Source organism: Bombina bombina, chromosome 2, assembly GCF_027579735.1.
Source record: "Bombina bombina isolate aBomBom1 chromosome 2, aBomBom1.pri, whole genome shotgun sequence".
Taxonomy (NCBI): Eukaryota; Metazoa; Chordata; class Amphibia; order Anura; family Bombinatoridae; genus Bombina; species Bombina bombina.
In genome coordinates this window covers 1,065,414,110-1,065,428,547 of record NC_069500.1, presented here as the reverse complement: position 1 = coordinate 1,065,428,547, position 14,438 = coordinate 1,065,414,110, and the positions used below count along the sequence as shown (strand labels likewise).

Sequence of the window (14,438 nt, the reverse complement as noted above, 5' to 3'; positions counted from 1 at the left end):
CCTTAGCAGTGGTGGATCAGAGGGCTATACACTGTCATTCATTACTGTAGCACAATCAAACCTTAGCAGTGGTGGATTGATGACTATACACTGTCATTCACTACTGTAGCACCCTCAAACCTTAGCAGTGGTGGATCAGATGGCTATACACTGTCATTCACTACTGTAGCACCCTCAAACCATAGCTGTGGTGGATCAGAGGGCTATACACTGTCATTCACTACTGTAACATCCATAGACCTTAGCAGTGGTGGATCAGATGGCTATACACTGTCATTCACTACTGTAACATCCATAGACCTTAGCAGTGGTGGATCAGAGGGCTATACACTCTCATTCACTATTGTAGCACCCGCAAACTTTAGCAGTGGTGGATCAGGGGGCATTCACTGCCATTCATTACTGTAACATCCCATTCATTTTATTTATCCAGTGCTCTGTGCAGAGCAATTAGAGGCATAAAGGAGATCATATACCTGTACCCACTGTACCCTGGTTATTTAGCATTGGGGTCACCTTTTGCGCACCAAATTTTTATGATTTAGAATCATGCCTGTCCCCCAATAAAGTTGTGGCAGTTCTTATCAGCCAGTGAGCAAACTATCCCTATGATGAGTTAAGCTTGTGTACAAATATGTATTTCCTGTTAGCTTCAATATCAATTTAAACAGCTGTATTTTGAACTTTTTTCCATGCAAAAATATATTATTATTAACATGTTTAAAAGATACTCCTTCATATGAATTTTAAGAAAACTTCTCAGTACCCTCAGCACTGATGGTGTCTGTAGAGCATTGCTTAGATTTTCTGGCTTGTATGGCTTGCCATACATACGTACATATATATATATTTATATATATATATATATATATATATATATATATATATATATATATATATATATATATATATATATATATATATATATATATATATATACTCGTACATATATGTCAGCCTATAAAATGAAAGTTAACTTCATGAAAAGGGAAGCATTATTGCAACATTAAGGTGGGTGTTATTAATTTATTATTAGCATTAGCTAAATAGATCATTGAGAATTCCTGTGTTTTCTAGATATACCTGCCTTATTAACCTTCATGCTAAGTATTTCCAAAGAACCAGACAACAGAGTAAGAATGAGAGATTTTAACGACCTGTGAATTTAACATTAGCAATCATGGAATTACTGTCTACAACATACAATGTGTATCTGCTGCCCTTCTACCACATAAAAACAGCACACCGCAGAGTTACCAATTTTATAGCAATATCCATCTTTTTTTTTTACCAACTGATTTTTCTGTGACTGCCAGCAGTTCACCTCAGCTATACAGGACAAGCACAGACAGGGTACCATTCTTTTACACTAAGAACAGTATACACATATATAAAATTATTGTCATATGTCCATTACTAAGGATTTCCAAACAATTCATCAAGTTCTTGCATCCATTCATCTGCTGGTCCTCTGCTTATGATAGAGTCTACAAGGTCCACACCATCCCCTATCCCTGCAAAAGAACCTGCAGCAGTATCTGGATAACTATATGGCAAGTCCTGGTTTGGGTTTCTTTCATAAGTCTGACCTTGGTTACTCTGAGAGAAATTGCCACCTGCCATTTGCTGTGTTGGTGTCTGATTAAAACTTGACATGTTTGGAAGTCCTGGGTTCATGCCAGCCATTATTTGCCTTGGTTGACTGTTTCCTTGCCCTGGCAATGATGGCATCATTTGTCTTCCCATTGCTGGATTCAGGGCTCTGACTGTTCCTGTACTGTCCACAACACTCTGCGTGAGCCCTTGCTGAAAGTGTTGCTTAGCCATCCTTTGTTGCCCTGATTGCATTGGGTAGACAGCGCCATTGTTATAAGCCCCCATTTCCCCACTAGTTCTGACAGACATGCCTTGTAACCCACGCTGTGTCCAATTTTGTGCTCCCTGTGGTAATGATGTCATCATGTTTTGAAGTCTTGGGCCTTGAGGCCTAGGAATGGCCTGACCTACAGGTCCCTTCATTTGCTGATGATGTTGAGGCATAACAGAGTTTACCAACATATTCTGACCAAAACCCCCAACCATACCCAATGCCTGCCCAGAAGCTGGCTGCCTTGGACCCTGGACAGCACTATGGCCTATGTTTATGCTATTTTGGTTAGGATGCTGCATCATTTGGTTTACACCACTGTTCATGCTGTACATTCCTGGCTGGTTGGATGAAGTGTTGCTGTAAGGGGCCATACCCATCTCAGGTTGGAGAGTGGCTGTAGGCATGGTGCCTGGGTTTTGTGTGGGACCCATAGATAGCATGCTAGCATTTTGAACCATCATCCGGGATGTTCGCATATTCTGAAGTGCTGCCTGGTTTCTTGCTACTGCTATGTCCTGTGGAGACCCTGCAAGAATAAATAAAAAAAGAATATTGAAAAGGCTTGAAAGGAAAAAATGAATTATATGGACGCTGAAGACTTGATTTCTGCAACAAATAAATTAACAGAACAGTATATTAACAAAAATTACTGTGCAGTTATAGGGGCCAAATTATCAAGGGCCGAATGGCCCCTGATCCCCCTGTTTCGGCGCGAGCCTTTAGGCTCACCGCAAACAGCAGTTAAGAAGCAGCGGTCTTAAGATTGCTGCTTCTTAACTTGTCCGCCGCCTCTGAGCGGTGGACAGCAAACAACCCGATTAGATATAATCGGGTTGATTGACACCCCCTGCTAAATGCCGATTGGCCGCAAATCTGCAGGGGGCGGCATTGCACAAGCAGTTCACCAGTACTGCTTGTTCAATGCTAAATGCTGACAGCATATGCTGTCGGCAATCAGTGATATCTGTAGGACATGATCCGCTGAGCAGATCATGGTGGACACATCGTTGATAAATCGGCCCATTGATTGGACAGCTCTCTACAGCTCTATATATTCAAAGTCTAAGGGGCCGATTTAACAACCCCCGTATCGGCCCCAATGTAACTGTTCCTCCACAAGCCTTCAGGCTCGCCGGAAACAGGAGTTAAGAAGCAGCGGTCTTAAGACTCATACGCCTCCTCTGAGGCTGAGGTCTGCAATCTGCCAGATCATGTGGGATCAGGTTGATTGACACCCCCTGTTAGTGCCCGATTGGCTGTGAATCTGCAGGGGGCGGCATTGCACAAGCAGTTCACCAGAACTGCTTGTGTAATGTTAAATGCTGACAGCGTATGCTATCTGCATTCTGCAATGTCTGGCGGACATGATCCGATACAGCGGATCATGTCTGCCAGACATTGATAAATTGGCCCCTAAGACTGAACCACTGATGAGAAGCTTATTCTGCTCCACTTGATACACTATTCTGTAATATTCTATTCTTTATAATCTTACCTGAGAACTTTATATAAACAAATATTAAATATTTAACATCTGACTCATCATTCATTTTAACAATTTTACTTTAGATCAGGGTCTTTACAGATAGCACTTTTTTGTGATTCAGCTTGTTGGAGGGGCTGGATTGCCCATTTGACAAAGTATTGGGGCTCCTTGGGATGCCGAGGAATAAAGTTTTGCAGTACACACCCTGCCATCTTGCACTGTGTGTTCTGTAAGCTTGACTGGTGAATATATAGGCATTTAGGGCTGGCAGTAGTGGGGCTCGTAAAAAAAGTTCACATTTTATCAATATCTTGCTTACATTTCTGCTGTCAAATTGCTTCAAACAGATTAATTATCAATTTCTGTTATATATGATTTCTCAGCTTTTTTATTTAAATTAATTAGAGCTAATTATTTTTTAATGGGTATATTTTATGTATTTAAAACTTTGTTTTTTAGTTTTAGCCCTGTGCCCCTGTTTTTGTGTAAGAAACTTTGCAAGATAAATGCATTTAGAAATGACTGAGATACAACACTGTACATAGTGCCAATCTCATAATATAGGAAGTCTCTGATTAGAGCATATGCAGCTGTTACAAGTACCAGGACTGGCACTAGGGCTGCACAAAGGCTGTTAATCTCAGAGTTAAAAGCAGATAAAAACCTGTATTTTTAAAATACTTGCACTCACAAAGTTGCTTAAACAGAATGCTAGGACTATACTATAGTTCCACTCAAAATGTTTTCATTATGTCCCTTGTATTATGGCTATAGTCAGTGCGCTTTCAGTTTTAGAAACCTGGACCTGTTCTGTTGCCATCAATACTTCTCACTTAACACCCTTTAGTTTAGGCTTTTGCTGATTCATAACCATTCAAATGTCAGAGACTGACCAAGGGATCAATTTCCTGTGAATGACTAAATAAAAGAATACAGTGACTTTGCCAAGCAGTGTGTTCATTAGGTTTTAAATACAAAATGTCTGTACAATGTAAAAAAAAGAGAGTATATAAAAATCAATATTATAGGAAAACTGCATGCTGCTTTGGGCTTATGATGTAAAGTCAAACATATTTAACCTTGTTCAATACAGAATCTGGTTCAATCCATATTTTGTAAGTCTCTGTGATAGAGAGTTATTGATTGCCACTGAGCTTGTGATACTTCTAATTTTACTCTTACCCTGGATATTACTGTCATTTTAAGACTTTTGACCATGCTTTTGGCTTTTCTCTATGGTTCCATTAGTTTTTCTATTTATTAAGCCAAAGCAAAATTTCACTTTTGGCATGATGAGTTCTTCTTCAAAACACTAAACTGGTTTAAAATCCTATTAACCTTTTTTCCCCTGAAGTTGATGATGCTTCTTAGAGGTGTACAATAAAGATGTTTTAAAATCCCATATAACAATAACATAAAATAAACATTTAAAGTGACAGTCAAGTCCAAAATAAACTTTCATGATTCAGATAGGGCATGTAATTTACAACAACTTTCCAATTTACTTTTACCACCAATTTGGCTTTGTTCTCTTGGTATTCTTAGTTGAAAGCTAAACCTAGGTAGGCTCATATGCTAAATTCTTAGACCTTGAAGGCTACCTCTAATCTGAATGCATTTTGACAGTTTTTCACCACTAGAGGGTGTTAGTTCATGTGTTCATGTGTGCCATATAGATAACATTGAGCTCATGCACGTGAAGTTACCTAGGAGTCAGCACTGATTGGCTAAAATGCAAGTCTGTCAAAAGAACTGAAATGCAAGGTAATTATTATTATAACTGTGTTGGTTATGCAAAAATGGGGAATGGGGAATAAAGGGAATATCTATCGTTTTTAAACAACATAAATTCTGGTGTTTCCTGTCTATTTAACATACTGTAATACTCAGATAAAACTCCAAAAATCTTTATAATTATTTTAAACAGAAGCAAGGGCCTGGTTATCAAAAATTAATCAGCATGGAGAGAAATGACACATTTTGTTAGCATTATATTGTTATGTTTGTGTCTGTCCTTCACATTTAGTACTGCCTGGGTTAGCAAGATGAAACAACTCATAGGCTAAAATCTGCCTTCTCTCTGACTAGACTTCTTAGATAATCACACTACAGAGCTTTAAAGAATTGGGCCAAAAGAGCTAAAAAGAGTATTTTACTTTAAGTTTTTGATAGGTTGACTATGAAACTGATACAATAATTTATCTACCTGCACATTTATTCCATATAATAAAATATAATTCCTCTATTCTCAATTACTGTACAGATAGGGAAATACTACATAGCCAGTCTAAGTTCTAACTGAAGATTCAGTCTTTAATTCAAGTTAAGAAATATTTTTTGTTTAAAAACAGTGTCCATAGTTATGAAAGCTAGAGCAACAACTATAGCAAAAGTATTTTACTACTAAATGCACTAGGGAAGTATTTTAATGTCAGAGATCACCATCTGTAAAGACTGAATTCATGGACCTCTTTCAAATTTATCTAAATTTCTAAGTATGTTTAATTTTCCTTAAATATATGTTCATATTATTCATATATTCTTTTAAAATGATACATCTCCTACAATGTCCTTTGTGATATCCACATTCGAAATTTCAAATGTAACATTCAATTTAACAATTCAGAAGTTATTCAGAAGTTCATTAGTTCATGTGGTAGGGAATTTAGTAAGTGGATACATAATAGATACAAATATATCAATTTGAATGTTTCTATTTCGAATATTGCATAATTTGAATATTACTTTTGAAGACAGCATTAGAAATACTGTAACAAATATATAGATGCAATTTTTTCGAATTCGAATATTGCATAATTTGAATCGAATTATTAGAAAATTTTGAATTGAATATTACATTTAAAGACAGCATTAGAAATACTATTTACATTAAACAAATGTTAGAATGTTTACTAAAATAGGTGGAACAGACCACCTAAAAAAGGATACATATATACAGCACTCTAGGTCCTATAATTTAGTATATACTGCTATAATAGAAGTGTGTTCAACTTAATTGTGTGGTGCTTCAAGTGTGGCATAAAAACATACTCCTCATTAATATTCAATTAAAAATGGGAAAAACAACTTAAAAACAACCTCTCAAATTTCTTAATATTTAAGTATTAGTAATACAGACTTGGTTATGCTTTGGATAAATGATCCCTAATAGGAAATCTAGGAAGAGGTCAAGGATGATAAATTAGTTCTGGCAGACAGTCTGCAAATATAAAAATGTAAGGCTTTTTTTTTAAATTAAATTTATTTTTCTTTTTTTCTGCGGGGTAGGATACCCCCTTACCCTCCAACCTCCCTGATCCCTTCCAAACAGCTCTCTAACCCTCCCCCCTCTAACTAGTGCCCGCCATCTTAGGTACTGGCAGCTGTCTGTCACTACCTATAAAACACTTTTTTGGGTCATTTTTGTATTGTTAAATTTTTGATCGTTAGTTAGGGACCCTCAACAGCACCACCCCACCTTTTTTCTGTCTGTAGCTCCCCGAGTCCCCATCCCTCCCTCTCCCTTTAATTATTTATTTTTTTATGTTGAGCCATCCTACTTCCGCCACCTCCCACCTCCCTCCTCCCTCACCCGTCCACTTCCGGGATCCATCCACATCGCGGATTCCCTCCCACACCTCCTGTGCGCACCATCAGAAGATCGCTACAGACAGTGACACACACAGTGTCACCGTCTGTAACCATCTGGCATCTGCCCTCATATGGAACTGGAGAACTGATCACGCTCTGTTTCCATATGCAGGCAGATGCCTGGAGCTCAGGAACTTAACAGCCGAGATTGCTGGAGCTTCCTGAAGCTCTGACGTATATACATGTTGTGCGGTACGATAAGCAAAGTACCGCACAACGTATATCGGGTGATTGGGTGAAGGGGTTAAGACTGAATAAAATTGTTGTGACAGAAGGCAACATGTCTGCAAATGGTAAACACAGACAGAAAGATCAACAGACATGCTGACAGATAGCTAGTTAGGCAGACTAACAGACAGACAGACATATGCAGAAAGAGAGAGAAAATGTATGTGTGTGTGTATGTGTCTGAAGATAGATAATAAATAGAAGACAGATAGAATCAGTTGAAAAAAAGGAATGGCTGCCCACAGGGCCGTCTTTAACACAGGGAAAAATGGGCAGCTGCCCAGGACCCTGTCTTTGTTGAAGGGCCCAAGAGTCCTAAAAAAAAATTTTTTTTTTTTTGTTCATGCCAGACTGCTGATGTCATGTGACATGGGGAGCACACACAGTCAGTCCTAATACTGTCACAGTCAAAACTTCTCTGCTTATATTTATTTGTGAGAAACCGTGCCAGACCGTGCCGGTGTCATGTAACATACCAAGCTAGTGCCATGTGCTGTTTTAGATGTGCACTGTGCAGCACTGAATGATAAGCCCTAACTCGGCATCCAGCCAATCCCACTGCATCAGAAAAGGTCCTGCTGGGGTTTCCATGGTTACCAGGTAACTGCTCTAGTGGTGGGGTTTGTTTCTGGATAGGGCTGACTGAAGGCGCATGCAGCAGAAGGCTGGAGTGGCAGGCACATGAGGATTTGAACACCTGTGCAACTGCACACACTGCTCTCTTCAGTCTTGAGGCTATGTGACTCGGCTCACACTGTATCCATGCAGCCTTGGGCAGACAGCATCCAGTCTGCTGGTCCCCTTAGCTCTGCTCTTTCTGCTGTGGCCCTAAGATCAACTAACTGAAGTTTGTTAGGGGAACAGTGCTTTGTAGAAATGTGTCAGTGGGAAGAATAAGTGAGTGCACACAAAACCCTCCCCCATGCAGCATTGTCTAGTGCGTGGTGAGAGGGAACTTGTTCCCAGCAAAGAAGTGACATGTGCTGCTGTATAGTGTCATGCTGATGCTTCACACATTAAGGTAAGGTTTATTTTTATAGGGTTTTTTTCTCTCTTTCTCAGATTTTACAGCATCCCATTGTAGTTCTGCTGTTCCAGTTAGTAAACTTATATTTGTCTGCACCTCCATGCTTCCTCCTCAGTCTTTACCTTGCTTTCCTCCTGTTGGCTGCCCTAAATCTCTTTAACCAGCTAACCTCACACCAGAATGACATTCAAAAGCATATTAAATTAATCCACAGTGGAGGAATTTATATTTTATTTATTTATTAGTACTGCTAAGGTCCAGTTTCACATATTGCAATTTCTTTCTTTTTTTTTTTTAAATGATTAGCCCAGCAGTGGATGATCCACTGCTGGGTTAATAATTTAAAAACAATTAAAAAATAAATTGATTTAGTTGTTTTTTTTGGGATGTTGGGGTGGAGAGCGAAATTGCATGGGGGGCCCAAAAAAAAATGTTAGCCCAGGGTCCAGTCAATATTAAAGACGGCCCTGGCTGCCCAGCCCAACCTTTGAGTTCTGCTGTTTTCTTTATCAAATTAATTAAGTCAGATAAATTACTTATAGTAATATAATCATAATGTATCAAATTGAATCAGATTCTATATATGCATACAGTTTTTCAGAGTGAAACCATATTTAATGCTTTCATCATGATAAGGAATTTTCTGGTAAAGTGTATTGGGCACAAGTATAGCATTCCTACAATAAGTTAAATGCAAAGACAAGACATACCAGAGGCAGAAATGCCCATCATCTGTGTAGCTGAATGGGACACAGCCATTTGTGTTTGTTAAAATGAATGATTTCTGAAGAAGGAAGCCTGTTCATTTAGCTAATTCTTTTATAGGAAAACAGAATGTATTGCCATTTATAACCATTGCATTTTAGTAAGTTTAACCAGCACAAAATTATCGAGCATGAAACAGTTTGTGTTTATAAGTGCTTTTGTGTTCTTATGAGCACTTTTATTTTCTAGCTCTGTTTTCTCGCTTTACTGGAGTACTTTATGATGTTTTCAACCGCTTTTAATAAATAATTCTTCAATATATAACTGCTATATAAGTGTTGTGCATTGCAGGGCAGTTAAAAGTAGCAGACAGCATTTATGAGCTGGTTTTGTTTTACTCTATGTATAAACTGGAAAACCTACAAAGTGATACCAGCAACCTGGTGTGTGGTTTAGGATTAGCACAAGTTTGATATCCTATTTTAATACATTTTGTATGCAAAACAATGTTTTAAGCATAAGAAAGATTTGATGGTTTAATTATGGAGTTCCGGCTTTACCTTTTTTGCAACAAACCAGCATCCTGTTGCTATGCATGAGACTGCTATGTAGTGAAAGAAGACACAGATGAGAAGGATTACAATACTCAAAAGACTTAGTGTTTACCTTGAAACTGGGTGACTTGATGCACAGTGTATGGGTTCCTTTGTTGCTGAAGGTGCTGTCTGTTTAAGTGAGGCTGCTGCAGCTGCTGTTGAGACAAGAGAAATAAGAGACAATAAAACACATGTAAAAGGCTATGGGCAAGATTACAAGAATTGAGCTCATGAGTACTAAATGCACTTAAGGTTAAAACTCGGCATCGTCAGGTCAGCACTTGTATTACAAGCTGAAAGTAAAACGTAAGTCAGTGAGTATCTCAGTCTCAGTCTCGCTAACTTTAGGACTCTCGATATTGCGACCACACTAACGCCCCCTCCCCCTAGACTTCTATGGGACATGCTTAAGAAACCCCTTTCCTTTTATCACTCATGCGCTAACCTGAAACTACTCTAAGGCCAAAGAGTTAGAAATACGTCACATTCCTATGTTCTTCACTATTCAATATTTTTCTTTCTTTTAAATATATATTTCTTTATTTATATATATATATATATATATATATATATATACGTACATATTTTTTGTAAAATATATATCTATACCTATATATATATATAATTTCAAGTGAAGAACATAGAAATGGGAAGTATTTCTATGAAAAAAACCTTTTAAATTTGTTCTAAATAGGTGCACATACATATTTACACATATAAACACATTAATACATGGATTGTGTACATATTTACACACACACACACACATATATATCTTCATTGAAAGTAATTGGTGCGCTAGAGAGATGTCGGCCACACTAACCCTTTGCTGGTAAATCTGATTTATCATGGACTTGTAATATCAAGCATTAGCACTAGCACGCCACTTGTAGTAATCTGGCCCCATGATGGTAAAATGAGAGGGCTAGAAAATTCTGCATTTAACTCTCTAAAGCTGCATTGTGTGAGTTAACTGCTTACAGGTCTCACAGATGCAGTCCTCATTGAATTATTAAAAATTCTGCAAGCTGTGAGTTGCTTCCCACATAAAGTAATGAGGCTTTCTGGAAAGTAGCATTTGCTTTTTACAAGGCAGGACCTAGCATTGCTAAAACTTTGTTAGCATAGTTCTGCTTTTGCAGAAGCTGATTTTGGTCCAGATTACAAGTCAAGCGCTAATTTATTGCACGCCTGCAAATGGGCAAATTCGCCCATTTATGGGCATGCAATAAATAACCACCATTACAAGTGGCTGGTTATTGCTACGGCAAGCTTGTGGTAGCAATTAGCACTCAAAAAAATTAACCAGAGGTCAGACCTCTGAATAATGTTTTAAGTATAATTTAGTCTTTTATTAGTTGGCGGGTGTGAGGTCGCGTTCGCATTGCACCTCACATTTGTGTGCACTGGTATTACTAAGTTGAGTGCAAATATCGCTTTCAGGGAAGCGATATTTTGCACTCAACATGTAATCTGGCCCATAATTTTCTTTCTCATATGAAAGGGCCACTAAAGTCAAAATGAAAGTTTTGTGATTCAGATAAAGCATGCAATTTAAAAATATATACTTCCATTATCAAAACTTGCAGATTCATTTTATATGCACACTTTCTGAGGCTCTAGCTCCTACTGAGCAAGTGCAAAACTGTACAGTATATATATGTTTATGCATCTTATCTTGCAATCCAAGGGACCAGCTAAGGCTAACAAGATAATAGCATGTATCAAAAGAGACATTGATTCAAAGGCGGAAAGCATAATTCTGTCACTATATAAATCCTTGGTAAGACCTCACCTTCAGTTCAGTACTGCAGACCATATTTAAAAAAAAAAAAGACATAGCAGAATTAAGAAAAGTTCAGAGAAGGGCCACAAAACTAAGGGCAATTGAGAATTTAGACCAAGAGGAGAGGTTAGCCAAACTAGGTATTTTTTCACTATAAAAAAAGGCACTTGAGAGGTGATATGATTAATTTATATAAATATATTCAAGGCCCATATACAAAGCTGGCGAAAAATCTGTTTATTCTCAGGCAATTGTTTGTGACAAGAGGTTAGAATTTAAGGCTAAAGGAAAGGAGATTTAATTTCCAGCAACGTAAATGTTTTTTCACTGTTAGAACAATCAAATTGTTTAACTCTTTGTGTAAGGAGGTAGTGAATGACAATAACTAAGATAAATTTTAAAAAGTGGCTTAGATACATTTCCTGCTAGAAACAGAATTAAGGGATATGATTGCTTGAGTTAAATGGGTCAGCTTTCTAATTGTATTAATGTTAATTCAATTGGCAGCTTCTTTATTGTAAATCAAGTAGGATCTGTATATGTTGAACTCAGTGGACTCTGACTTCATTCAATCTCATCTACTATGTGTTTTACTACTATATTTTATTTTGTTCCATATAATGGACAATCTGAAAAGTGTTTTTTCATTGCAGAAGAAATGTATAAAACAAATACAAAAAAAAACTGTTGAGATACCCTTTAATTGCTATCAATACCTTCACATGACTACTCAGACCATAAACATTTGAAATACCTACACAACAACACTAAGGGCCCCACCTTCGCTGCATGCGGGCAACGGATCTATTGATCTATTGATCCGCTGGTCCGTATGTAAAATTACACACTTCAATAAGTGTGTAATGCCTGCCCCTTCATTCACGCGAAGCAAGCTCTCTGTGATTTCTCTCCGCCACCTCAGAGGTCACGGAGAGTGTAAGAAGCAGCTGTCTAATGACCGCTGCTTCTTACATTGCAGGAAGCAAGCTTGCATATGCGAACCTGCCCCGCAAGGGCTCCGGGGCAGCTCTCGCTGCTTCGTAGATGGAGCCCTAAATGTTCACCCAGATTGGAGATACCCAAACAATATCCAGTGTAATAAATTTTGAAATATTTGTCATTAATCTACTTATGCACGTTCCAGACTCTAATGTGAGTAGGCCCAGACGTTCCAGACTCTAATGTGAGTAGGCCCAGACTGAGCATAGGGCATACAGGGCATTTGCTTGGTGGGTTGGGCAACTTGTAGGTACCAGCCCTACCCTGCCTCTCACAGCCTTGCTGTGCCTGTGAGGCAGGACAGGGCCGGTCTCGCCCCCTGTGACCGTTTCAGACAACCTTACACCTGGGTAGGTAAGAAGTATACATGGATTAGTGCTTATATCAAAATAGCACTGCTCTTGGGATCTGTATGTGTCTTGTTCTATTTAGTCAGCATTTAGTTAGAGGGACATTAAACACTTTGAGATGTGATATAAAATAATAAATCATATATATATATATATATATATATATATATATATATATATATATATATATATGAATCAAAAGGTGCAGAGAAGGCACTCTGTATGAGAGGAGAGTAGTAATCAAAGTGCTAAAAAAAAGGGCACTATACCATATGAAAAATGATGACGAATTCCAGGCAGCAAAGTAAAAAAGTAAAGAACAACTTTATTCCATAACGTTAAAAAGGACAAAACCAGGATGTCCTGTACAGAGCCAGCAAAAGCTCTACCAACCAGGCAAGTGAGCAGATCCCCATGAAGACATGTTTCGTGCACCAGGTGCACCAGATCACTGCAGTGATCAAGTGCACCTGGTGCACGAAACATGTCTGCATGGGGATCTGCTCACTTGCCTGGTTGGTAGAGCTTTTGCTGGCTCTGTACAGGACATCCTGGTTTTGTCCTTTTTAACGTTATGGAATAAAGTTGTTCTTTACTTTTTTACTTTGCTGCCTGGAATTCGTCATCATTTTTCATATGGTATAGTGCCCTTTTTTTTTTAGCACTTTGATTACTACTCTCCTCTCATACAGAGCGCCTTCTCTGCACCTTTTGATTCATTTCTGTTTTTGGCGTGTGTGGCTGACACGCCTGAAGAGGCTGCCTATCTGATTGGATTGCTGCACACAGGGGTGTGTCCCCTGCCCACTCTCCATTGTGCCGGGCTCCGTTCACTCCACAGGATTGCGAGAGGAGCACAGACTACACAGTGATACACTAGTGATTGGTATATATATATATACAAACACACAGTGGGGCAAAAAAAGTATTTAGTCAGCCACCAATTGTGCAAGTTCTCCCACTTAAGAAGATGAGAGAGGCCTGTAATTTTCATCATAGGTATACCTCAACTATGAGAGACAAAATGTGGAAACAAATCCATACAATCACATTGTCTGATTTGGAAATAATTTATTTGCATATTATGGTGGAAAATAAGTATTTGGTCAATATCAAAAGGTCATCTCAATACTTTGTTATATATCCTTTGTTGGCAATGACAGAGGTCAAACATTTTCTGTAAGTCTTCACAAGGTTGTCACACACTGTTGCTGGTATGTTGGCCCATTCCTGCATGCAGATCTCCTCTAGAGCAGTGATGTTTTGGGGCTGTCGCTGGGCAACACAGACTTTTAACTCCCTCCAAAGGTTTTCTATGGGGTTGAGATCTGGAGACTGGCAGGCCACTCCAGGACCTTGAAATGCTTCTTACGAAGTCACTACTTCGTTGCCCTGGCAGTGTGTTTGGGATCATTGTCATGCTGAAAGACCCACCCACGTTTCATCTTCAATGCCCTTGCTGATGGAAGGAGGTTTGCACTCAAAATCTCACGATACATGGCCCCATTCATTCTTTCATGTACACGGATCAGTCGTCCTGTTCCCTTTGCAGAGAAACAGCCCCAAAGCATTATGTTGCCACCCCATGCTTCACAGTAGATATGGTGTTCTTTGGTTGCAACTCAGCATTCTCTCTCCTCCAAACACGACGAGTTGTGTTTCTACCAAACAGTTCTACTTTGGTTTCATCTGATCATATGACATTCTCCCAATGCACTTCTGGATCATCCAAATGCTCTA

General features: G+C 38.6%; 1 protein-coding gene across 1 annotated transcript in view; it reads right to left on the bottom strand.

Annotated features, from left to right (window-relative positions):
• Positions 1–1,011: 1,011 nt before the first annotated feature.
• MAML3 (mastermind like transcriptional coactivator 3) overlaps positions 1,012–14,438 on the bottom strand; it is a 580,270-nt gene continuing 566,843 nt past the window's right edge. The window contains exons 4-5 of the mRNA XM_053703690.1: positions 9,634–9,718; positions 1,012–2,396 (exon numbers count right to left, since the gene is read on the bottom strand). Of these exons, the coding sequence (XP_053559665.1) occupies positions 1,417–2,396; positions 9,634–9,718 (1,065 nt within the window). The 3' untranslated portion in view covers positions 1,012–1,416. The remainder of the gene's footprint in view (positions 2,397–9,633; positions 9,719–14,438) is intronic.